Source organism: Mauremys mutica, chromosome 8 (assembly GCF_020497125.1).
Source record: "Mauremys mutica isolate MM-2020 ecotype Southern chromosome 8, ASM2049712v1, whole genome shotgun sequence".
In the NCBI taxonomy this organism is placed as follows: domain Eukaryota; kingdom Metazoa; phylum Chordata; order Testudines; family Geoemydidae; genus Mauremys; species Mauremys mutica.
In genome coordinates this window covers 95,099,361-95,126,499 of record NC_059079.1, presented here as the reverse complement: position 1 = coordinate 95,126,499, position 27,139 = coordinate 95,099,361, and the positions used below count along the sequence as shown (strand labels likewise).

Genomic DNA, 27,139 nt, shown 5'->3' with positions numbered 1-27,139 from the left:
TATCCAAATTAACTCTCAAGCGTAACTAGTCCTTAGTTGCTTGGGACTCGGGAGTCTAGCTTTTTATGAACGGACAATTTCAATTCCTTTTTTTTTTTCAGTTTCCTTGGGTAAGAGACTGAAATTAACACATTTTGTTTTTCTCTGTGTCTCACTCACACATCTAGCTGAGAATACAGCCCTTTTTCGTAGTGATCCTTAACTAGGATGTTAGCATCCCCAGTAGACATTTGCCCTTAACTTAAACTCTTGTTTTGAAAGAACACATGATGTGATCTCTGTCCATCAAGGGAGAGGTTGGTACCAACCTGCCACAGTTCATAAAGATGTTTCTAGGAAAAGGTTCATCGTCAGCACTCAGCAAATACTGTTGATAATTATCCACCCACTAGATACGGATTCCACTGTTTCCGTCAAATCCTCTTGTCTACTAGACACAGAGCTTTGTTCCTTGCCTTGACAGTACTGGTGTAGGGTTTAAAGCCGTGTTTCTTTTCCAAATGGAGTGAAGATGAAGTGGTTTCCTCTCCATTTGAAAATAGGTAACCTTCCACAGCACTAAGCCTGTGAGTACTGACTGATTCACCAAGGGGATTAGCAAAGATAACATACATTCTTTCTGGATTACTTGGCCCTAAACTTGTTGCAAGCCTGAACAACCCTTGTCCTCTACTGGGTAAACTGAGAGCTGCTTTGTGTCTGTAATAGTCCTTGGTGAATTGTCTATTGGCAATTGTGATATTTGGGGGAGTGGATTGCAGGGTTTGGGCTTGGTCCTCTGCCCCTTGTTTATAGGTGCCACAAAAGCTGCTGAAAAAGGATCAGAAACATCAATCTGTCTAAAATGGAATGTCTTATTAATGTTTTACTGGCTAGCAGAGGCTCTGCTCTTGTCAGGTGTCAAATAGACCTCATTGCAATCATGCAGCTTTCATGTTGAATCATCTCTGAGCAGGGCATGTTGGAAACTCAGGTTCTCACAGCCCTCACCTGTTACTGGAGATTTAATATGAAGAGGAGGGCATGTTGTGTGCTGAACACTCGCTGACAGCAAGTAGCCTGAATAAAGCCTGTGAAGTCAGTGTGCTTGTTCTTTTCTGGCCGCACCAGCTGTATTTCGCTACAGAAAGCCGTGATCCTTCATACTGAATTTTGCTGCAGTTCTGGGGCTGGAGCACTCACCATGTATACAAACATGAATGTCAGAAGTCCTCCGGTTAAATGATTTTAGTGAGTGACGACACCCAAATATTTCTACAAGGAGAGTTCCAACACACTTTTCCGAATGCATTCAATCTCCTCACCGAGGCTCCTACCATTGCGTGGTTGTATTTTCCCTGTTATCAGGGAAGCTATACATTTCAGTCATGAAAAGTGAGCTGTAATAAAGGAACTTGTCAGGGGAAAAAAACCAACACCATATACACTATCTCAAACATCAAATTCAGAATGAAGCATGTTCCCCATAACCTGGCTTTATGAAAGCAGCACAGTAGTTAGACTCCATGTTTACTTGTTTTGAAACCCAATGAGGCAGCATGTGACTTGGCTTCACTGGTGTTCTTTTGGAAACCTCAATGCCCTATAGGGGATATTGATACAGACTTACAAAGTTGACAGTGACTGGGACCATCTCAGATCTGTTCATAGTCGCTGATTGCAGAAGGATAAATTGGGATTTGTAGGATCAAATTAAAAACCAAATAATTAAATTGTATCCTGTTTAAATAAACCTTCGTGACACACTCCCATAAATCCCTTTGCCCTGCACTGATCTTGGCAGCACACTTCATATGTTGCTTCCTCTAATGCAGAATTTCATTCAAGTTCTTGGGCATGCTGTTCGCTGTCGATCGTATTGAGGATCCTCATGCTTTTTGTGCACAGTGTTAACAAACCATGTTTCAACCCTACAAAGGGAGCAGGTAGTCTTAAAAATAAATAAATTAGGTATTACAAAGGCAGTGTGGTCCAGTGGCTAGAGCACTGGACTGAGTATCTGCAGACCTGATTCTATTCCCAGCCTGCCCCCTGTGTAGTGACCTATTAAGCTAGGCAGAGGCAAACCAAGACAAAGGGGATCATTTTTAAATTTTTAGACCTTTATAAGGAAAAACTTCAAAATTGTACCATGAGCATAAATAATATAGAACATTACCAAACTTACTACTTGTAACAATAGACTGTAGCTTACCAACTCATTAACCTTTTGTGGGCTTGTACATGCTGGGCAGTTAGTACCAAATGCATTGTTGTTAACCACAACAAAAGAGATTACTTAACAATATACTGTATCATTTCAGAGAATGTTTATCTTTCCCTCTCCTTGGCTGTAAATCTTTGCTTCACTGTGTCTCTTTGGCTTGAAGTGCTCCCTTAGGCCTGGTCTACACTAAGAAGGGGGGTCGAACTAGGGTATGCAAATTCAGCTACGTGAATAGCGTAGCTGAATTCGAAGTACCCTAGTTCGAACTACTCACCCATCCAGACGCCGCGGGATCGAAGTCCGCGGCTCCAAGGTCGACTCCGCCACCGCCGTTTGCAGTGGTGGAGTACCGGAGTCGACCGGAGCGCGCGGGGAGTTCGAAGCGATAGTTCGAACTCTGAGAAGTCGAACTCTCCGCGTCGACCCGGCAGGTAAGTGTAGACTAGCCCTTAGATTCGATGTTCTCGTGCCTGTACCTCTTTTCACCGAGTTGACCCACAAGTGGGGTTTCTTCACCTAGTGGGCCCTCCCTGGTCCATCAGGCACCTTTGAACAGTATTCCGTCAGTAGATATTTAAACAGTCATTCTCTCGGTTCATGTATTTTAGGCTTCTTGTTTACCGTTTTCAGGTTCTGTTTCATCTAACACAGCTTTTTGATCAATTCTCTTTTTCACCAAATATATTTTCTTTCAGTTTTTTCCCTTGATACTCTTTCTCTGATAGATCTGTAGATTTTATTTCCCTCTGTTTCTCTTCCCTAATAGTGCCTGCTCGCATACCCAGGTCATCTTTTTTTTACTTTTTATTTTATTTTCTGCTTCCCCTGACCTGAAACCTTTCCTATTTTCCTTCTTTCCTCCTTCTCACTTCCCAGTCCCCTACCTTTGTTCTCGTGTCCTTCGGGTAGATTCTGAACCCCCTACCTAGCTCAAGCTGCCCTGTCCTGGGCCATCTCTCTCTCTCTCCAGGACAGCATTCTGTGCTGTTGTATCACAGCAGCAGCAGGTGCTAGCTAGTGCCAGGGTGAGGGTTACTGCACATGCATTGGGCAGAGCAGTTCACCTGTGTGCGTTTCCCAGTCTCTTTAAAATGAGGTCAGTAAGCCCCTTGTTTGTAAAGCAATTTCAGATCTGCAGGAAAAAAGTGTTACAGAAAAGCTAGCTATTATTTATAGTGCTTATATGTCCCAGGATGTAAATTCTCTATAACTTTTGTGAAAGTGGCGTAGAACTGGATCCCAGCTATGGGAGGCATAAGGCTTCTGTACACTAACATGCCGTGTTAAGCACTATATCTGAGGTGTTTTCCTTCTTAGGGTTCTTAACGATATTTGCACCATTCAAGCTGCTTATTCTATTGCTTTGAGTGGTGTTTTATCAGCCTCAGCACAGAGCTGTCGTCGTACACTACAGCCTTGGGGTATAGTTGTGTCCAGGTTAAATGGGGAAAGAGCTACTTGTAAAATGGATGTGAAAGAAATAGGGAAAGAAGAGTAAGGAATGAGAAGAGAAAACAAGGCGTGAGGAAAACAGGGCGTTTTGCACTACAGTGAATAGAAAATATGTATATTCCCAAGTATAAAGGCAATCAGAGGTCTGAATTTTCTGCTTTTCATGTTGTTCAAAGATTGTATGAACCCAGAGTGACAAAAGCTTAACTTGGATTATACTTAATCCAATACTTGAGTTGAATCTGCAAACAGGGGCAACTGGGATACAGAATGGAAAAGTTTCTGAATAAATGAGGAATGCCTAGGTAGGCCCTTGTTGATAGTTGTTTACATGAGTTACTGGCAGATCCTGTCTGGTTGCAATGCCAGCAATCTCATCAGGATTGATATTAAGCATATACAAAATCTTCTTTCACCTCCGCCTCCTCCAATATGGGGAGGAGTAACAGTTCTTCTGATCAGCATTTCCCCTTGTTGTTTGGGTGTGGTAGAGGGATGAATCTCCATTGAAACCTGCTGGTTGACTGTACTGAATAAAATGGGATTTCCATGCTGGAGAGCAGGCAGCAATCTATGAATTTGAGTAAGTAAACAACTCATCACAGCCATTGATATGTGTATATATAATACAAAACAATTTTTTTTAACTTAAGGTATCATCAGTGTGGGTGGGTATAAACTTGGACTATCAGTAGCAATTTGCAGCCATGGCAGCTTGTGGAGGTGTTCATACCTCAGAATTCAGGATGCAAGTTTCAGTGAAGCTTCATTCCAGTGAAGCTGTTATATTGTCTGGTGTTTATGCCCAGGTTATTGTGAGCCCTTAATGTCCTTGGATTCATTATTGTAACTTGCTTGCTCCTTGTTTTTTGGATACCTTCAATAAACTCCACGGCCCATGCTCTGCTATCAGTTACACCAGTGCAGTACTACTGAAGTCAATAGAGTTGTACCAGGCTACGAGAGAGAAGAATTTGTTGTCAAATGTCCTATTCCAGTATTATATTGGTTCTCCTGTAAAACCTTGGTGGATGCTTTGAGGCTTAATTTCATTTATTTCAAAGACCTTCTGTGCTCCAGACCTGGAATCTTCTTGAACCTTATGCCAAATTCATCTTCTCTTTCTGTCTGCTCCACCTGATGAGATTGATTGATTTTTTTTTTTAATTCCTCTTTTTCTTTTTTCACTGCAGTGTTTCTTTCTTCTCCACAGGCCTGGTGTGATCACCATGCAAGCACTTTCTGAAGAGGACCGAAAGCTTTGGATGGAGGCTATGGATGGCCGGGAACCGGTAAGAAGGGACAGTAATGAATACCCGTTGAGAAGACTCAAAAGGCTCTTTTCGTGGCCCGATTGTCTGCTGTGAAGCAGTGTGTCACTCTGAACTTGCCAGCCTCCATGAGCACTGTATCTGGGAGGCAGCTCTCTGGTTCTGGCATGAGAATCCTTTAATACTGTGGTTAAATATTTGAGGTAATACTCTATCTCCTGTGCTTTGATGGCTGGAGGGCTCTGGCTACCTTTGCTCCTTGGAACATAGGCTAAACTAGCACAAACATGCTCCTGCTTTGTGTTAACAGGAAACCACAGCAACACAATCTAAGGAAGAACATATACAGTGTGTGATTTGCAGAGTTTTCTGCGGCCTGCTGTTCTCAGGATGCTTTACAGTGTTCCAGTAAGAGTGATAGAATATCAGAGTTGGAAGGGACCTCAGGAGGTCATCTAGTCCAACCCCCTGCTCAAAGCAGGACCAATCCCCAGACAATTTTTTACCCCAGTTCCCTAAATGGCCCCCTCAAGGATTGAACTCACAACCCTGGGTTTAGCAGGCCAGTGCTCAAACCACTGAGCTACCATAGTGCTACACCTGTTCCTTCAGCAGCCCATGTCTTGTGATTGTGTTTACTTCTGCTTTGCCAAAGGAGCACAGCACATGGGTTTCACAAGTGGTGGAGAAGATGGAGGTTTTCCCTGTATGCCACTTCTGCTGGTGAATGTGGAGGACTTTTAATATTGATAATGCATGGGTTTTCTGTTGTAATTTTATTCTAGCGCTCTGTGTTACAGCACAGTAATAAACAGTCAAGGTTAGTTCCTATGTAGTATAAATACCAATTGGATCTGAGGCTTGAAGCAGAAAATTATTATCTAAGGATTAAAGCAGTGATCGAGATGAAGCTTGAATTGCATGACTGCAGGTGCTGTTTAAACTCTTGGGCAATATTTTAAGGCTGTGACCCTCACATTTCAGAATGTGCACCATTTAAAAGATGCTATGTTCAAAGATGATAAAAGGAAGTGCATAATTAGACTGTGGGTCTCCATTGCCACAGGAAGTCACTGAGGCTTAGAGTTTAGCAAGGTTCACAAAGGAATTGGACATTTATGTTGTCATCAATAGCTATACATTTTGGGAGAGTGTTTGACCTCATGCTTCAGGGTTTAAGTCAGTCTCTGTCTATTAGAGATCAGGAAGAGACCATATCTGCCCACTGTGAGTCTCTCACAGCTTCCTTTGAAGTATCAGGTGCTGGCTGCTGTGAAAGACAGGATGTTGATTTAGATGGACCTTGGATCTGATTCATTAGGGCAGTGTCCGTATTGGTTGCTTAGCTGTTGCTGGCTGTGTGCTAGAGAAGTGGTGAGTAAGCAAAGGTGAAACATGCCTGTATGCAGTGGGCTGGACACCTGTTGTGACAATTTAGGGGGTGGTTGCATAGCAGAGGCTGTTTTTGGTCAGGCCACTTATTTTTGGACTGGTTGGAATGGTTCAAAAAACCAAAAGGCTTAAGTGTATGTGCCCTGGTTACTATTCAAATATGGCATTTCCTCACTGATTCCTGTAAACTCTTCAAACATTACAGTTTTTCCAAGACTTGATCAGTTACTCAAACAAATGAAATACTGATTCTCTCTCTCTCCCTCCCCCAGCCCCCGCAATAGAACTGACACTAAAACGGAGTTCTGGGCAGTGCTTAATTGTAGCTACAGACTCCTTATTTCCAGGAACAATCTCCTGAGGAAGGCTTCATGCATAGAGGGAAAGTTGGCAGGCACCAGAAAGAAATGGGGTTAGTGCAACTGGGTGTATGTTATAATGCCAAAAGCCCAGCACATCCCATCACCTTCCTTTTTTCCCTGACTTTTTTGGGACACCTGTACATGATAGCCAGTCCTTCCCTTCGCTTCTTGTCTAGCTGGAAGCAATCATATTAAGAAAGTATTCCTATATAATTCAAATCAAGTTCTCCGGCTCCCATATATGAGCTGTCTTCTCTCTTTTAAATTACGACCCATCTGGTTTCTGCAGTTGCTGCTACAGAAGTGAGATGATAATATTGCTTCCTCCTCCTAACTGCAATAATAAAAATAGCACAATCAATTAAAAGAGCGATCAAGACATGTACAGTAAAACACATGACATGATCACAAACTGTCCTTCTCTTGTCCTTGTAATCTTCTACTCTCCCTACCCCCAGCTTCACTGTACCTTTTTGTTGTGACATGTCAAATATAAGCTGCATGATCCTTCAATACGCAGATCCATTCACCCAGGTTTAGTCTTGTTGACTGCATCAGGTTTTGCATAGGTGGTAGAGTCAGTTGTTAGGATTACAGGATCGGTGCCACAGATTGTAAGCCCCTCTGGTCGGTGACTGTCTCTCTTACTTGTTTGTAAAGTGCCACAATGGCAAAAGGTGCTATAAAATAATAAATAATACTGGGCAGCCCAGATTTTGGTGGCCCTAGTTTTATGTGAACTAGTTAAAAAACAGTCCAGTCCTTCATACTGACCTTTGCACATTTATTTTCTTCCCTGTAGTGCCCATCTGTTTAGGTGGCTAGCTAGTTTACTACAGTGGTTTTCAAACTACACCTCTACTCTGATATAACGCTGTCCTCGGGAGCCAAAAAATCTTACCGCGTTATAGGTGAAACCACGTTATATTGAACTTGCTTTGATCTGCCGATGCGCACAGCTCCCCCCGCCCCCCGAGCACTGCTTTACTGCGTTATATCCAAATTCGTGTTTTATCGGGTCGCGTTATATCAGGGTAGAGGTGTATTTTTTTCTGGGGACCATGTTGAAGAAAATTTTTTGATTCCCGTGACCCAATGGAGCTGGGGATGAGGGGTTTGGGGTGCAGGAAGGGGTTTGGGGTTGGGGGGTCAGGGCTTGGGCAGGGAGTTGGGATGTGGGAAGGGGTCAGGGCTCTGGGCTGGGGATGCAGGCTCTGGGGTGGGGCTGCGGATGAGGGGTTTGGGGTGCAGGAAGGGGCTCCGCAGAGGTTATGGGGGGCTCAGGGCTGGAAGTCGGGGTGTGGGAGGGGGTCAGGGCTCTGGGCTGGGGGTGCAGGCTCTGGGGTGGGGCCGGGGATGAGGGGTTTGGGGTGCAGGAGGGGGGTCTGGGTTGAGGGGGGTGTCAGGACTGGGGCAGGGGATTGGGGCCTGGGGTTGGGGTGTGGAATTACCTCCAGTGGCTCCCAGTCAGAGGCTTCTCGCCTGTCCCAGCACCGCGGACTATGCTGCGTCCTGGAAGTGGCCAACAACAGCTCCGCAGGTCTGACTCCTAGGCAGAGGCATGCAAGCGGCTTCGCGCAACTTGCACCCACAGGCACCCCCCGCCCTCCCAGTGTAGAGCCAGTGCTTGGGGCGGGGGCAGTACGCAGAGCCCCCTGGCCCCCCTGGCTAGAAGCTGGACCCACTGCTGCCCGCTTCCGGGGCGCAATGCGGTGTCAGAAAAGGTAGGCACTAGCCTGCCATAGCGGGGTAGCACCGCTGACGGGACTTTTAACGTCCCAGTCGGCAGTGCTGACCAGAGCAAGGTGACACAGCACCGTACATGCTGCGACCCACGATTTGAAAAACACTGGCTTAGTACATTTACCTATGCAGGTTATCACTTTGGAGATGCGATGACTGATGTATGTTTACAGCACTTTGAACTGGCCATCCATGTACACCACTGGCACCCTCACCTACTGAAGTACCATACAGAATTGCAGTCATAAGGCATTAGTGGAGAAAGCACAGTTGGTGGATAAGGCAGATTCCTTGTCCTTGATCCACCTCGTCCCCGTCTCTAAAGTTACAGGAAATTGGGTTGTAAATTTATTGCGTGTGGTTTTGTCTTATGACACCAGGATGTCAGTTGTTAGGCTTATTTCACAAAGTCTGCTTTGCACAATAAGTAAGTTTAACCCCTAAACTCCCAGAACTATGAATTGTGATTCTTCTTTTTTTTTACTTTATTTTACTGGCCTAGAAAAGAAGCTGACCTCGCTTCCAGTCTCTTTTCTTGCTTGAAAGGTTCAACATAGGAAAAAATGGATAGTGTTGGATATAACTCCATGAACAAATTTAGAAGCCCAGTGTGTAACAATATTAAAGTGGATTCAGTTGCTTTTTTTTATTATTATTGCACTTACTTTAAAACTAAAAAACAATGCAGTGATACTATTTAACCAGGAGTAAATATGGAATCTGAGTTATTAGCCAAAGTATTTTAACAAATTGAAATGATTTACCAAACCTTCAGTGCTAAGAGCAACAGTCAGATAGAGATGACTTCAGCTTTCTATTAAGCTTTCACTGGTGTAATTAGTTGTCTTAAAAATCACAAGTTTGCTTTATATCACTCATGGAGGCTAGAAACAAGGGAAGTCTTAGTCTCAACACAGAGTGTTTAAACTGGCTTTTCATTATTTTTTTCAGCATTAAAATGTACTGGTCCCCCCCTCCCCCCCCGCCCAAGTCAAATATTGAAATGTATGTATTGGGGGAGGGGACATGCCAAAGCTAGTGCTTCTTTATAGGAGACTGAGTGAAGGATAACATTTGTATGTACTCAGAAAGGTGACTGTAGTACGTTGTGGGATTAAAAGAGGAACAAATTAGGCTGTTTGCTTTGTGGCAGAGAACAGAACAAGATAAGCATTTTAGTAAGATTGGGGCTTTTCTTGCCAAGTCTGCACTGAGCATGCCAGCCAGAGGAGTGATCATAGGGTCAGTGTTACCTTGTTCCTACTTTCCAAAACACTAGTGATCAGAGCCCTAAAGATCATCCTCACCTAAACACCTCCTGAAATGTGCCACAACTTCCCTGAAGCATTTGGAACTTGAGGTGTTAAAAGCTATTTGTCAAGAAAAAATAGTATCGTTGTAGCTGTGCGGTCGCAGGATATTAGAGAGACCAGGTGGATGAGTTAATGTATTTTAGTGGACTGACTTGTGGTGGTGAGAGAGGCAAGCTTTTGAGCCATGCAGAGCCCTTCTTCAGATCTAGGGAAGGTACCGCAGGTGTCACAGCAAAATGCCAGGTGGAACATCAGGGCTGCCCAGAGTGGGGGGCAAGTGGGGCAATTTGTCCCAGTCTCACAGGGGCCCCGCAAACTGCTCTGGGTTTTCGGTGGCACTTCACTGGTGGGCCCTTCACTCGCTCCGGGTCTTCGGCGGCAGGTCCTTCAGTGTAGCGGAAGCCTCGGAGCAAGTGAAGGACCCGCCGCTGAAGTGCTGCCGAAGCCTCGGAGCGGCGTGGGAGGGAGGGGGGGAAAGAAAGCCGCGATCGTCGGCACTTAGGCTGCTCTACCACCGCCGCTTCATTCTTCCACGGTAATTCGGTGGCGGGTCCTTCCCTCCGAGAGGGACCCGCCACTGAATTGCCGCCGAAAACTCGACCCTTCCCCAGGCTCCCTGAATCCTCTGGGTGGTCCTGCATTGTGCTGGGATGCTCAGAGTACCTTTCCCAGAGCCGAAGAAGAGCTCTGCGTGACTTGAAAGCTTGCCTCTCTCACTGCTAGAAGTTGGTCCAGTAAAAGATATTACATCACCCAACTTGTCTCTTAAAACAAACAAACAAAGAAAAGCAGCTTAGTCCATAAGTCACATCCTGGCTGAGCTGTATGAACTCATTGAACGGCCTTGACCAGTTTATAGCTACAAAATTGTGTTTTTAAAAGGGGAATGTAACATCCTGGAATTCTAGGGGACAAAATACGGTACAGGAGGATCTGAGCAGCTCTGTCTTAGTAGGTAAATGGTAATTGCCCTTCAAAAAAAAAAAAGGTGGGGGGGGAGATACTTTTTATATTGATCATTTTTGGTAGGAGTCACTTCTTGGAACTGGTTGTCATTGCTGTAAACTGAAATAGGCCATCTCCTTGGTTATGCTGAGGCAATCAGTGCCAGTCCTTGCTTTGTGTTCTTCTTAGTATAGCATGCTGAAATGAAGTTACAAAAACAAGTCTTTTCTTGGTCCATTTTTTTCCCTTTTGTTTTTCTTTCTGCTTAATTCCTTAGTATAGTTTGCCAGTTTGGGTGGGCAAGGACAGTGTCTGCATTCTGAGAAGCCCCTAGCACACTTCTGGGCACTCCTTATTAATTAATAAATAATCCATTATGCAATGAATGAAAACGAGCGACGAGCTAACGCCAAAAGGTTCACCGGTCCCATTCTGACAACCTTCCAAAGGTTCACTAGGATAACTCGCGGAGAGAATTAATAATAGACGTTAGGGCCAGATTTTCCAAAGGGCAACCTCCCCATTGTATTATCTGCTGTGTTCTGAGCACTTCTGGTTGCTTTGTTCAGGTTCTTAAAGGGGCACAGAGCTCTTGTGGAAAATCTGGCCCCATTTGTTAGTGCTAAGAACTTTAGAAAGCTCAGTAGTGGTTAGGGTTGAACTAACAGTGGCTCACAGTCTATTCCATCCATTCATATCTAACCCATACTGAACTTTTCTTTTGACCTCCCGGGATTATTAGATTCCCATTTTGGGTTAATTTTTTTTTTCAAGTTGCTCCAGTGCACTTGACCCTAATAACTACAGCCTGAGATTATGGTGAATCCAATGTCAATAGCCAAATGGCATAAAGAGTTTCAACAGTTCTCAGCATGCCACTCCAATGCATGGATAAATTGCCTGATCTGGGTATGCATGTGAGCGCACATATATATACAGGGGTATACCTATGCTGCAATCCGAGGTGTGATTGCAGATCATGTAGACACGCCCTGCTACTTTTAATCTAGCTAGTGTGGCTAAAAGCAGCAGGGAAGGTGTGGTGGCAAAGACTTCAGCATCAGCTGAATTGCACACCTGGAACTCTGGCTATTTACTCATGTTCCTAGCCCATTGCAACATCTGTATTGCTGCATCTTCGCTGCTATTTTTAGCCGCACTAGTTAGATTAAAGCTAGCACAGGTGTGCCTACCTGAGCTGCGGTCACACCGCCAACTGCGGTGCAGACCTACCCAGAGCCTCAGTTCTGTAACTGCTGAGCTGCACAGAAAACTTGGAATCTTGTTAGTGAGCGTGTGGGCTCTGCCGGTGCCAGATCTTGCAAGGTGCTGACAGCCCTCAAATTTTGTGAAGTCAGTGGGAGCTTAGAGCACTAGGCATCTTAAAGGGACCACATAAGGCTTGATTTTTTTCAGAGATGCTGAGCCACCTGCAGCACTACAGAAGCAGACTCATATTTAGCATGTAGCATAATTTTCCCCTGACCTGCCCTGAAATCTGTTTCACAGAACCCACCACACATGTATATAAGATCCATTGTGACCTTTCCAAAGTGACTCTGCCTGTGCTATCTGCTCCTCCCACAGACTCCTTTGTAACCCTCAAAGCCATGCCACTGGTGTCCTCTCCTGACAGCCCTGTTAAACAGCATCTCACTCTGCTAATACTGCTCTTGTTCTGGCCCAAAGAGAAAGCTCTGCTTTTATTGTTCATGTCACACACACGCTTATTTACTTGCATGTGTGGTTAGGCTATAGGTGCAGGAGATGGTTAACAATCCCAGGAATGTAAGTAGCCTGCCTAGCACAGAACTCGGTTCCTTTTGAGCTTGCTCTTTTCAGAACCAGAAGAGCAAAAGACTACAAACTGGTGTCAGTTTTACATACAGCGTGCAACAGGATGCTCTGCTGCTAAGACTACAGCAGCTGGATGCCACGTTGCTCTCACAGCGTTTGGAAGGAAAGGCCAGTAGCGGAGGCAGGGGCTGAAACGCTGTGGGAGGGGTTCTCCACCAGAAAAGCACAAAATGGAGAGGAAGAAAAGATTTGGGTGTGGTGAATTGCCATGTAGGCTGTTGTCCACTAGATGGCACGCTGAGACCAACAGGCTCATTGCACTTGGGCCTGGAGGTAAAGGAGAGCTGGGATCTCCAGCAGAGCAACTGGCCTAGTGCCATTCTCCCCTTGTCAGTGGCTTATAACTCAGTTGTGAGGTGGAAAAAGTGCCCTGCGCCAAAAACCTGGTAATCTAGTGGCCATGCAGGATACCCTAGGGTTAATGGCTGGGATCTCCCCCCCAGGCCAGAGGTGGCTTGGCATGCTGTGCGAGGCAGTGTGCCCAGCTGTGAGAGGGAAGGGGGTGGAGGCGGAGGGGGAAAAAGGAAGGCAGAGACAGTGCCTCACTTCACCCTGCACCAGTCTCAGCCCCTCCAGCTGCTTGCATGTGGCACCGTGTTTTTATTTTTTTGGAGTGGACTTATGAGGCGGAGACATTGTTGAGCAGCAAGGAGTGGTTTTCCCCCTCCCTCAGCCCCTTCAGCACGACAGCAGCAGCTGAAGGAGAATCCTGACTTTCTCTCTGAGCACTGTGCCGCACTAACTTCCTGAGGGGCAGCAGAGAACCAGAAGCAGGCCGTGGTGCCAAGTACAGAGTAACTGAGTACACAGCCCTGTCCCTTTTCCTTTTCCCTTCCTCCCCACCCACTTAGTTTTGTTCCTTCTTCCCAACTGGGCTAGTTTTGCGCCCCCCCCCCAGCCATACTCCCTAAACTCTTCATATCTCTTCTGATCTTCCCCCTTCCCTGTTCCAGCTAATCTCATTGCCTCCAAACAGCAACAGTTCAAGTCCAGCTTCTGCAGCACAGATGCCAAAAGTCCCCCTTTCATCCCTACAAAAAAAAACAAAAAACAGTCAAACCTGATCATACTCCTCCTGAGGAAAACTGTTTTGTGCTCTTCCCTCCTGCTGTCAGGTTAAAGGCGCTGCTGGCATTTTTCAAGCCAGATAGCATTTTTGAAGTAAACCGAATGGAGACGAAAATCCTCTAAACCACAACCCCCTTCGCATTTTCATTATTGATCTATTTTCCCCTCCTCCCCCCTCTTCGTTTCCTTTTCCTCACCCCATTCCCTCTTGCATGTGAACTTGCTCTAGTCTGGGGCAGGGTAGGGGGAAGGGATGTTCAGAGTGCAAAGTTTCCCAGTGTTAATAAGCTGCATTTCAGCCCCATTCCATGGAGCCGTCCATTCGGCTTCTATTCAGAGGCAGCGCAGAGAGCCCAGTGACTGTGGATTCAGTTGTTGTTGGGATTGCATGTTACCATGGTGATCTGCGGTGACCATATTAATACATCTCTCTGGATTTGTGAAAGAAACAATACAAATACACCCATGTTTCTGAAGGGCCTTTGAAATGAGATCAAGTTTGTACTGTAGAAGGCACAAACATAACTCTTTGGCATGACCTCTTGGTGCAGGATGTTGGGTGTATATGGTGTAGAGGTGGCATACTGGAGATGTCTCTCTGGTGCTGTATTAGATTAGACTAGGCAGTTCTTTATAATTCCTCAGTCCTTCCCATGTAGGTCTAATGGGTCACATGACCAGGGACCTTACTTCTAGCCCACAAAATGGGGCAGGATGTGTGGAGACGTCAGGTGAATGTAGGGCACGAGAAACAGGATGCTGGCCTGTGAGAAAGTTGATGGGAACACAGTGGCTGCCAGGAATGATTTTTTTTTTTTTAATTAGAGTTGTGACATTCTAATGTGTATCTGCCTCTGAGACTATGCAGTATTAAAAAATGCGTCAGTCCTTCCTTGCTAACTTCCCAATTCCCTTTTGCAACGGTCTGCCAGCTGTAAATATTATCCTACATTTTAAAAAGTGTACCCATTGGAAGGACTGCCAAATCCCACTTTGTGGAAGAAAAGCAGTGTCTGCCTGTTTAAGGTTTATGGTTTTATTTTTTTAATGCAAATTTTGTGTAGTACTTGTGAATTGTGCCAAGTGGGCAGCCCTGGAAACTGATTTTCTGTCTCAGATTGCAGAACAGGTACATTAAGAGTACGTCTACACTACAAAATTAGGTCGATTTTATAGAAGTCAATTTTTAGAAATCGATTTCATACAATTGATTGTGTATGTCCCCACTAAATGCATTACATTGGCGGAGTGCAGCCTCACTACCGTGGCTAGCATTGACTCACGGAGTAGTGCACTGTGGGAAGTTATCCCATAGTTCCTGCAGTCTCCACTGCCCATTGGAATTCTGGGTTAAGCTCCCAATGCCTGATGAGGCAAAAACATTGTCGCGGGTGGTTTTGGGTACATGTCATCAGTCTCTCCTCCCTCCCTCCGTGAAAGCAATGTCAGAAAAACATTTTGTGCCTTTTTTCCTGGGTTACCCATGCAGATGCCATAGCATGGCAAGCATGAAGCCTGCTCAGCTCACCGCTGCTGTTGCGAGCATTGTAAACACCTCACGCGTTATACTTCAGTATGTGCAGAACCTGGCTAAGAGACAGCAGCACAAGGACGATTGTGAGGAGGACATGGACACAGGCGTTCCTGAAAGCACAGGATGTAGCAATTGGTACATCATTGCAGCAGTAGGGCTGGTTGATACAGAGGAATGCTGATTCTGGGCCCAGCAAACAAGCACAGATTGGTGGGAGGGACCGCATAGTGTTGCAGGTGTGGGATGATTTCTGCGAAACTTTTCGCATGGGTAAGGCCACTTTCCTGGAACTCTGTGAGTTGCTTTGCCCCGCCCTAAAGCGCAGGAATACCAAGATGAGAGCTGACCTGACAGTTGAGAAGCGAGTGGCGATAGCCCTGTGGAAGCTTGCAATGCATGATTGCTACTGGTCAGTCGGCAATCAGTTTGGAGTGGGCAAATCTACTGTGGGGACTGATGTGATTCAAGTAGCCAATGCAATCACTGATGATCTGCTATCAAGAGTAGTGACTCTGGGAAATGTGTAGGTCATAGAGGATGGCTTTGCTGCAATGAGTTTCCCTAACTGTGGTGTGGCGATAGATGGAACCCATATCCCTGTCTTGGCACCAGACCACCTTGCCAACTAGTACATAAACCGCAAGGGGTATTTCTCAATGGTGCTGCAAGCACTGGTGGATCACAAGGGACGTTTCACCGACATCAACGTGGGATGGCCGGGAAAGGTGCATGATGCTCGCATCTTTAGGAACTCCGGGCTGTTTGAGCAGCTGCAAGAAGGGACTTACTTCCCAGAGCAGAAAATTACTGTTGAGGATGTTGAAATGCCAATAGTTATCCTTGGAAACCAGCCTACCCCTTGCTTTCTTGGCTCATGAAGCCATACACATGCAGCCTGGACAGTAGTAAGGAGCGGTTCAACTATAGGCTGAGCAAGTGCAGAATGGTGGTAGAATGTGCCTTTGGATGTTTAAAAGCTCGCTGGCACTGTTTGCTGACTAGGTCAGACCTCAGTGCAACCAATATTCCCATTGTTATTACTGCTTCCTGTGGGCTCCATAATATCTGTGAGAGTAAGTGTGGGGAGACGTTTATGGCCGGATGGGAGGTTGAGGCAAATCGCCTGGCTGCCAATTTTGAACAGCCAGACACCAGGGCGATTAGAAGAGCACAGGAAGGCGCGCTGCGAATCAGAGAGGCTTTGAAAACTAGTTTCATGACTGGCCAGGCTACGGTGTGACAGTTGTATGTGTTTCTCCTTGATGCAAACCTGCCCCCTTTGTTGATTTTAATTCCCTGTAAGCCAACTACCCTTCCCCCTTCAATCACAGCTGGCAAAGGAAATAGTCACCTATTGTTTTGAAATCATGCATTCTTTATTAATTAAAAAAAAAAAGGGAGAAAACTGATAAGATATCCCGGATGGGGTAGGTGATGTGTGGGAGGAGGGAAGGACGAGGCCAAATTGCTTATTGTAGCCACACTACAAATCAAAATTGTTTCAATGACAGCCTTCTGTTGCTTGGGCCATCCTCTGGAGTGGAGTGGCTGGGTGCCAGAAGCCTCCCCCTGCCACGTTCTTGGGTATCTGGGTGAGGAGGATATGGAACTTAGGCAAGAGGACAGGTGGTTGTGGATACAGCAGCAGTCTGTGCTCTTGTTGGCTTTCCTGCAGCTCCACCAGATGCTTGAGCATGTCCGTTTGCTCCCCCATCCTGCCTCTTCTCATTGCACTCACTTAATGCTTTCCTGGACTCTGCCACTGAATGCCTCCATGCATTCAGCTGTGCCCTATCAGTGCGGGAGGACTGCATGAGCTCGGAAAACATGTCATCGCGAGTGTGGTCTTTTTTTCAGCTTCTAATCTGCGATATCCTCAGGGACGGAGATGATAGGGGGAGCATAGAAACATTTGCACCTGAGGGGGATAAAAAGGGAGAGTAAAATTTAAGATGATACATTTCTGAGAACAAAAGGGAGACTCTTTCACAGTGAATAAAGCAATTCACAGCAGACAGCACATATGCTTTAGGTACTAGGTTGCATTTTGCCTTTTATATTGAGCGCCTGCCGGTATGGCCCACACACAGCTGGGCAACAGAATTCGGTTTCCAGGTAGCCATGGTAAGCCAAAGGGTACGCGGGTTTGACTTCTAACGCCTTCATAACATGTGGGAATGTTTTCAAACTGTAGCACCCTCCTTTCCCACTGCAAGCAGTGCCAGTTGGGTTTTCCATTTAAAAGGAGGGGCTGCGGTTTTTGGGTGGATGTGCAGCGCACCCCTCCCTCCACGTGGCTATTTGGAATGATCCCTTCACCTCTCCCCCTGCCCCGTGGCTGTTCTCAGGGATGATCCCTTTTAGCCAGGCACAAACAGCTCAGCATGAACGGGGTCCTTTTACTGTTCCCTTACAAAAATTCCCCTATTTCAACCAGGTGACCATGAATGATATCACTCTCCTGAGAGTAACGCAGAAAAATATAGACCGAATGTTGCTTGAGTGCGACCAAAACCCAGGACCATTCGCTGCCATGCTTTGTGCTACAGTGATTCCAGACTACTTGCTATTGGCTTGGCGTGGTAAAGTGTCCTACCATGGAGGACGAAATAAGGCAGCCTTCCCCAGAAGCCTTCTGCAAAGGCTTTCAGAGTACCTCCAGGAGAGTTTCATGGAGATATCCCTGGAGGATTCTCACCCCATCCCCAGACACGTTAACAGACTTTTCCAGTAGCTGTACTGGCCACGAATGCATCCCAAGTCTTCAGGGAAAATCGGACATTAAACACTAATGCTTTTAAACCCTGCACTGTAGTTACAAATGTGCACTCACCAGAGGTGCCTTCTCCGCCTTCAGGGTCAGGGATCCCGCCTTGGGAGGATATTGGCTCCAGGGTGAGGAAAAGGTCCTGACTGCCAGGGAGAACGGATTCACTGCTTGCCTGCTGCATGTTCTCCTCCCTTCCTCATCCACAAAATCCTCCTCCGTGTTGCGTGAGACTCCCCCCTTGCAGGTGTCCATGGACAGTGGTGCGGCAGTGGTAGGGTCCCCTACTAGAATGGCATGCAGCTGATCATAGAAGTGGCATGTATGGGATTCTGACCCACAGTGACCGTTTGCCTCCTTTGTCTTTTGGTAGGCTTGCCTGAGCTCCTTGACTTTCACGCGGCACTGCCGTGTGTCCCTGTTGTATCCTCTGTCCACCATGCCCTGTGCGATTTTGGCATATATATTAGCATTTCTTCTTTTTGATCGGAGTTCTGCCTGCACAGATTCTTCTCCCCATACAGCAATCAGAGCCAGTGTCTCTCGTTTGCTCCATGCTGGAGCTCGTTTGCGATTCTGGGGGGACTGCATGGTCACCTCTGCTGCTGAGCTTACCATGCTGACCAAACAGGAAATGAAATTCAAAAGTTCCCAGGGCTTTTCCTGTGTACCTGGCTAGTGCATCGGAGTTGAAAATGCTGTCCAGAGCGGTCACATTGGAGAACTCTGGGATAGCTCCCGGAGGCCAATAACATTGATTTGCGTCCGCGCTACCCCAAATTTGACCCAGCAAGATTTTAACGCTACTCCCCTCCCCAGGGAGGAGTACAGAAATTGATTTAGGTCAATGGAATGGGGTTGCTTGTGTAGATGCATTCATTATAAAATCGACCTAATATGGCTAAATTTGACCTAACCCTGTAGTGTAGACTAGGGCTAAGATAGTGGATGTATGAACTTCCTCAGCCTTACCTGCATGCATCTGGCTCCAAGGTCTTTTCCATGCTAAGATTTAGGGAACTCCTGGTTCCCAGCAGATGTAGCCCCATTGATTGTAGTTGCCCAGTGGTATTGGTAATATAGTTTGTTATAAGTACTCGTATAAGAAGGCTTAGGTGTGTTAACTTCAGCTAACTCTTCTCTGAGCATCACTATAAAAGACCATTTCATAGTACAACTAAACCTTTTCATCCAGGGATCTCAAAAATGTTTTGCCAAACATTAATTATACCTTGTGACACCCCATATGACTAGATTCTCCCCCCCTTTAACAGATAGGCAAATCACTTAAAATCTTTTAGCCTCAATTTTCCTAAGTTTCTATACAGTGAATCTGCAACAGACTGGGGAATACATGTGAAGAGTCCTGACTTCTAATCCCTGATTCTGATTTCTAGACCACAGTCCTCTGTCTGACAGGTGTTCAGTGGTGTTGGAACCGGCCTTTGTATTTCTGCTTTAGAAAAATAATTTAGTGTTACACCATTTCTGTGTTTGATAGCAAAACAAAGCAGCAAAACTCAACCTTGCATTCCCATCCAATACATAGCCCGCTACCCTCCTCCCCTAAATTTTGCTGCTGGGAATTCTTTTCTGAAATTGTTTTTCATTTTCCTCTTCTAATTACACAAATTGGTGAAAGAGTAATTTCCCAGTGGAAATTAATGTCTTTGAACTCAATCCAGTGCTTTAAACCTCTGCATTCCTATCATTTTGGCTCATTCAAAAAAATAAATTAACTTGAAGGGCTTCAGTCATAACTCCCCAACACACCATGGTGTTGACGGTTGGATACAAACTAAAAATTTCCAATCTCCTCACATTACACCATAACTAACTGGAAGTTGTGAATTGGTTTGATCACTTTAATTCACCTTATCTTCACTTTAAATCACCTTTGCTTTCTGAGAGGTCACTCATCTATTCTATTCTATTCTATTCAGGTTCTTATGCTGTGCTCATCACCATAGTATCTGAGTGCCTTCCAGTAGTGCATTAAAACTCCCTTTGGCTGAGACTAGGGTCAATGATATCTATTGAGGATACAATATTATAGTAACAGCAAATGACCAGGTAGAGGATTTACTTGCTTAGGATTTTGATAATATCAGCAACATTTTAGTCCTAGGACACTGTAAATTTGATCCCAAACTGATAGTTATCAAAAGTAATTAATTGCTAGAGCTGGCCAATATTCTTCATTCAACTTTTATTTTTCCCAATGTTTAGTCAAAACAGAAATTTCCATATTTTAATTTTTTTTTTTGGTTTTGGGCCAAAATGGTTTGGTTTCCATTTTTGTTTTGTTTTTGACAAAAACTTTGAAATGTTGGAGATGAAGACACAAACTTTTTAGTTTTTTCATTGAAATTTTGGGTTTGGTCATTGCTGATGGGTGGCTGGTTGAGATCCTCTACTTGGGCCGTGGCTTCATTGACAACTCATCACATCATGAAAATTGGTCCCCTTATTCGCTGCCTTGTTTGAGAAGTCAAAGACTGCGTTGGTTCATGGAGTCTGAACTGCCATGTTACCCCAAGAGATGGTCTCTCTCCAGGTCAAGATTGAGGTACAATGAGATGCCTGGGCTGAACCTGGTATGTGGATTAATAGAGGATTAATCAGTTGCCAAAACTGTCAATCTAGTACCTTTCAGCACAATTAAATTTGCTCCATAAATAGCTAAAAATACTGGGCAAGACTGAAATGCTACTTTGTGTCTGCAAATGTTGAGACCACCACCGTCAGGATTAAAAGCAAAAATATCTTTTAGTTGGGGGAAAAAATAAGTAAAAGATGTTTTGGCTGTTACTGATAGGTCATTCTTGAGTTATCCTGGGCTCAGAACAGAGCTCTCTTGTTAAGGGCCCTGTTCTTCTTTAGTATCTGCAGCTCTGAACAGTGAAGCAGAGATCTTTGTAGTGGGTTGTCGTGCTTCACACAACCCCGCAAAGCTCTCTGCTGATCTAAATTTGCCCATGATGTGGTGTGGAGGAAGAATTTACAGGGATTTTCCCCATCTACTTGGCAGTACGTTGCTCCTCTGTAACTCCCCGCTGGCTTTCCTTGATACCTGAATGCATAGAATAGCTTTTCTGTGAATCAGAAATTCAATTACAGTCTCTATGCAAGTGAGTCACAGCTCTAGCTCTCTGCTCCAGACCTGTTATCTTCTGCCCAAACTCAAATCTTGACTTCTGTCTGTGAAATCTCCTTGTGGATGTCTAACCACCAGCTCAAGCTCAGCATAGCCAAAACAGAGCTCTCTGTCCCTAAGGCCTGTAACCTGGGCTTCATCTTCAACTTGGACTTCTCTCTAGATCCTCACATCTAGGCTAGGTCTAAAGCTTGCTAAATCTTTTTGTATCACATCTCTAAGATATTAGAGAGACGAGGTGGGTGAGGTGGTATCTTTTATTGGACCAACTTCTGTTGGTGAGAGAGACAAGCTTTCAAGCTTGACAGCCCTGACACCCTGAGAGGATCAGAAATGCCTTTTGACCACAACACCAAGTGCAAGCAGCATCTCAGTTCGTCTGAGATGGGTCAAGTTTCAACATTTCTACTTTGATAGACCAAAAAGATGGAGACCTCGCTCCCAGGTATCCAATTTCCACTTTGCTTGTTGCCTCAACACCTCAGCCTGTTACTGTAGCTCTTCGTCAATATTTTTCTTTGTGTCCTCAAGAGGCTTAAAAAACAAACCAACCCAAACTTCTAACCTGAATCAAGGATCTCATCATGTTGCACACTGACTATTCTGTGTATCCCTATGTTCTTACCTCTGTTCCCTTCGTCCTTCTTCTCCCCTCACCCTTCTGTCCTTCGTTTAAACCCACTTGTAGTATCTTCACATTTTGATTGCAAGCTCTTAAGGGTCGTATTTAGTCTGTACATCATTTATCACAGTGAGGCCAGTCCTTGACTGGAGCCTCTAGGTGTTGGAAGAATAATAATAAGTCTCTTATAAGTGCTGCTTCAGTTTTTGATAGTTTAATAAATTATATATAATTCATTATCTCCAAATTGCTTGTGCTCCATGCACCAAGTTTTTTTTCCCTTGTTTAACAAGACTCCCAGGTCCCAGATGAGATCTACTTAAAATCTGGGAGAAACATCTTTTAGAGTCCAGATGTAATTTAAAAAAAATAATTTTAATTCTTCTTTTTGCCAGGAGGTTTGCAGTTTCTGGATGCTCTTATGTCTGGCCCTTCTGTATCCAGAGCTTCTCTGGAATTCTAGGTTGGAATGGTGTCTCTTATCCCTTTTTCATCTGCTGCAAGCTGAGATTTCAGCTTTTCTTTTACATATTTGGCTTTGCCTTTGAAGTTGGATTAGTGGAGTGTGCAGCAAAGATCCAGGGTCTATGTACGCTACAAGGGCTACAGTCGCACAGCTTTGGTGCTGCAGCTAATGCCTCTGTCATATAGACACTTGCTTCGGTGACCGAAAGGGTTTTCTGTGATTGCAATTAATCCACTTCCCCAAGAGGTGATATCTAGGTTGGCAGAATTTTTCACAGCCCTGAGTGACGTAGCTAGGTCAACCAAAGTTTTAGGTATAGGCCAGTCCCCAGTCAGTGTAGTGTGTGGCAGCCCACTTGCTTGGTGGCATGGGTTAGCTGGAACATATTACATCTCTGCTCTGTGATCTGCACTGGCTTTCCATCTGCTTCTGGGTTCATTTCAAGGTTATAGATCTGTTGAGAAATGGTTACCTGAGAGACTATCTGTCTGCTTGTGCCCCATTACAACAGCTGAGGGACCTCCAAGGTGCATTTGCAGATGGAGTCCCTATGTGTGTGTTCCTGAGGATTGAAGGCAGTGCATTTTCAGCATTCACCCAGAGCTCAAGTTTGCTGAACTTCAGAACGTAGTACAAGTCACATCTTTTGGGTAGAATATTTATATGGTTGGCTGTGAGAGGGAGAGAGCACTGTTTCTATTGCCTGTTGTGAGCAATGGAATGCATTGTGGTTTTATTTCTGCCCTGGACCCGATACCAACATGATACTTGCCTATAAATATTTCAAGAAAATAACTATCTCACCTGGCACTAATCTATTCAAATACATTTCCCCTAGGGGAGCCTCCTAGCTGGCTCACTATATTTCAAATGTGCCTATGTCAAAACCTTTAATGGTTTTGTGTGTTGAAAGCCAGTATCTACCTCTATTCTCCAGTAGTGCTGAGGCAATGTAGAGTTGTTGTAAGTTGAGTGATGGAAGCTAGCAAAATCTTTATTACTTAAAGATAAGAAAATGGCCTTTTAAAAATGTATTTTCCTAGGAAACTTTTGTCGGCAGCTACTGGTTTTTGCTGTTCCTGCTTTATATTATATTTTTCCAGATGGACTAACTGAGGTCCAGACAGGATAAGTGTCTTAACTCCAGGTCATAGAGTGATACTGTTGCTCGCCTTTGATTAGGACCCAGGCATCCACCTCTCTGCTGGATCTATCCCCAGGCATCTCCAGCTATGAGGTTAGTCTTTCTGGGAAGACACAAATTAGCCAAGAGAAAAAAAGGATGGGAGAGGATGCATTTTCTTTTCTCCTTAGTTCCTGGATTGTTTTCACTTAGGACAAATAGCAGAACTGTTTAACTGTAACTTTAGCACCCTCGTGGCCAAGATGGAGTCTGCTCTGCAGGCAGCTTTGGCCAAGAGAAGGCGCACACAGGAATGCAGCAGGAAAAATCCCTTCCACCCTAGGGGCACCTGTTCCAACCCCCCTAGAGTGAACGAACACCCACCCACACCCACACCCACCCACACACCCACACACACACCCACCCACCCACCCACCCACACCCACACGAAAAGTACAATGGATATAATAAATGGAGGTATTTATTTACAGAGGGATGAGAGGAGAAAAACAGCAAATAGGGGGAGCAGTAAAACAGGGGGCTGCATCCAAGCCAAGGCCCCACGGGCCCAGTGGTAGCACAGTCTGGAAGGGCGGACACTGAGCAATGTGTCTGCACACACAGTTCAGGAGTCCTGAGCAAAGTTCCAGTCCAGTGGTGAGTCTTGGGTGCTCCTGGTCGTCTTCGGCGCCAGTGAACTTTTCCCCAACAAACCCCTCCGGTGCCCTCTTCTGCCGCTCTCTGCAAAGCCACACAGAGTGACCGCCTCCCCACTTAACTATCTAGCAATGTCCCTCCTTGTTCCCAGTGCAGTCACAAGCCCCAGTACTCTCAGCCCCATGCAGCTCTGGGCAGCCGTGATACTGGGTCCAGCTCCGGCCTGTCCTCCTCGGGCAATTCCTCGCTGGCACAGTTCTCCTCCTGGCTCCTGTCCTGGGGTGTTTCTGATCGGCCGCCCTGCCCTTCCCAGACCTCAGGCTGGTTCTCTGCCGCTTTTCTTTGCAAAGGCCTGCAGGCAGCTCCCCCCACCCTCAGCTCCAGAGAGGCCCCTCGAGTTTCCCTTCTTTTTTCCTCACTCTCCCTCTGCCCCCTAGGAAAAAGATTTAAAGGGGCCATGCTCTCTAAACCCCAAAGGGGTTACATAACTATTCAGGGACTAGATCCAATCAGCTGCATAGGAGGCAACTCAGCAGAAGAGTTTTAGCTAAAATATCTATTTGTAAATTAGAGTAGGAGAAGGAAATGAAGGGAGGGCTTCATTGTGTACCCAGCCCATAAAACTAACCACCTCCTTTGTTCCATTTTTCCACTCTCATCAAACAACTTCTCTTTACACAGCCACCTACCTGCGTGACCAGATCCACCATGACCTAAACTTCTCCTTCACGTCTTTCCTCTTAGGCATGGTCTACATCTAAATTTAGGATGACAGAGGCGTGTGAAAAATTCACATCCCATGAGAGATCTAGTTATGCTAACCAAAGGCTGGGTATAGATAGTGCTAGGTTGACTGATGATTTACCCACTTCCATGCTCCAAACAGTCCAGGGTTTACCATTCCTGACCATGCCATGCCATGCCTTAACTTACATATGTGAGCTGTTTTTGGGGGGGAATGTTACATTTTAATTTTCAAGTGTCATGCATACTTATGCTGCTGTAGAAATAATTAATAATAGTTTTCCCCCAAAATAGACTATTAACCCTACCGCCCACTCCCACCCCACCAAAAAAAATAAATCTGTCATGGGGAAGAAACTCTGGGTTCATGTCAGGGGGGAATATTCTGTTGCAGGTTAGGAGAGGAGCATTCTGACAATTTGAGGAGATTGTCCTGCTCTAAAAACAATTTAGGAGGATAATGTTGAGAGAGTTGAGACCTTGGATGTAGATTTTTGGTGATCTCCACTGCTCTCTATGCTGGTTAGGGAGTCACCATGAGTAATTGAGATGGTCGTTTGTAGGCAACAAGTCTTAGTACCTTGCACATAATGAGCCTTCCCATTTGGACTTTTGAGGAGCCAACAAACATCCCCTTACTTTCTTAGTGGGAGACTTTCAAAGGCAAAATGGGTGATAGCTGCCCAATTCCTGTTGACCTGGAATGGAAGTTGGGTGCCTAATTGTTGATTATTATTTGCATTACTAAGCACCTACCCAGTCATGGACCAGCACCCCACAGAACAAAAGGAGCCCAAGATAGCTCATAATCAAAGTACCTATCTCATTGAACTGGAAGGAACCTTGAAAGGTCATTGAGTCCAGTCTCCTGCCTTCACTAGCAGGACCAAGTACTGTCTCTGACAGATTCCACCCGCTGCAATCCCTAAATGGTCCCCTCAGGGATTGAACTCACAACTCTGGGTTTAGCAGGCCAATACTCAAACCACTGAGCTATCCCTCCCCCCTGTGTTCCTACCTACCTTCCTACCTACCTTTAACAATTGGGAGTAATTATCACACGTAAACATGTTTTACAGCAGAATGAATGTGAGACATGTTTGCATTAAGACATTTTTAAATGAAGATGATCTAACATAATTCAAAATTAAGCTAGTTGTTGCTTAGTTTAGTATCCTTCCTCTGACTGTCTGAAGACAGTGAAAGATAGGGTGGGTGGGTGTGGGTTTTGGCTGGACTCGAGGAGAAGTGGTGTTTTTCGTTATTGTTTATACATCCTAGAAAACCTAGGAGAAGTTGTTAAATGAGTAGAGGTTCCGCCTTTTAATTAATCACTTGAATTTTCCACATGTATCTGCATCTTCCACTGCTGCTCCATTGAAATTTACTTAAAATGCTGCTCTGTGAATCTTTCACTTTATTAGACGCTTCAAAGATCTGTTTTTCTAAACCAGTTGACCTTTAGCTAAATTATTATGGAGGGAGGCTACTGTATGTCGAACATGGTTTGTACATTGTTGCTTTCCCTTGCTTTCAGCTGCCTGCTGCTGGATTTCTCTTTGACATTCAGGCAGGGTAGGTTGACAGCTTGACCCAAGTAGTTTTTTTCTGTAGGTAGGAAACATAATGGGTTATATAACTGAGCTGAGCTAAGCAGTCCAGATGGCTGGCAGGTAGCCCAGCCAACTTACAGCTTTGGATGCACTTGGGAATGCCTGCACTTGTAATAAAACGCAGGCTAATTTTTAATGATAACCATCATTTAGTTTAGCTCTGACACACAGCAGAGCCAGACCTACACTGAGGATTGAAGCCCCCCAGATGTTTCACTTTGATTAACAAATGCAAACATCGCTGTAAAAACGTGAGGTTAAAATCTGCATTTGAAGGAGGGAGAAGAGAGAAGGGAGGATGCATGGACTTCAGCATGCTAGTTCTCTGTTGTACAGTAGGCAGGAGGGAAGGAAGGAAGGAAATAGGGAGTTGCCAGGGATACTAGGCCTAATGGCTCAAATGAATGGCCCTCTAGACGTTAACAGCAGGATTATGAAACCTGTCAAATCTTGCCCCTTAGAATCAAGGCACATTCCCTCCTCAAGGGGGTTTGGAATAATGGAGGCTGAAAAGATTAAAGTTCTCTCTCCTTTAGTTATCCTCCTGGCTCTGATGCCTTGGTAGATTATTTCTAGCCACAACAGAGCAAAATCTGGCTTGTGGTGTGAAAACCGGGCCTGCGGACAAGATTACAGCAGAGCTGAGAAGAGGGGATCTGCCAGGTGTCAAGGAGAGTCACTATTTTCCACATATGCCTTTTTCTCTCCATGCTCTGTTGGCATTCTGCTGCTGGGCGGTGTTCTAAGCTGGCCACCCTTCTGTGACAGCTTGCCAAGCTTGACTGTGTGCCTGGTGCAGACAACTCTTTGCCTCTGGAACACGGGGGACCAGCACTGAGGTAGGCAG

At 45.3% G+C, this 27,139-nt stretch overlaps 1 protein-coding gene across 2 annotated transcripts in view; it reads left to right on the top strand.

The window, feature by feature from the left end:
- Positions 1 to 27,139, top strand: part of ARHGAP26 (Rho GTPase activating protein 26) — a 313,981-nt gene that overhangs the window by 123,930 nt on the left and 162,912 nt on the right. For both annotated transcript variants that reach the window (XM_045028598.1, XM_045028597.1), the window contains exon 11: positions 4,872 to 4,950. In XM_045028598.1, the coding sequence (XP_044884533.1) occupies positions 4,872 to 4,950 (79 nt within the window). The remainder of the gene's footprint in view (positions 1 to 4,871; positions 4,951 to 27,139) is intronic.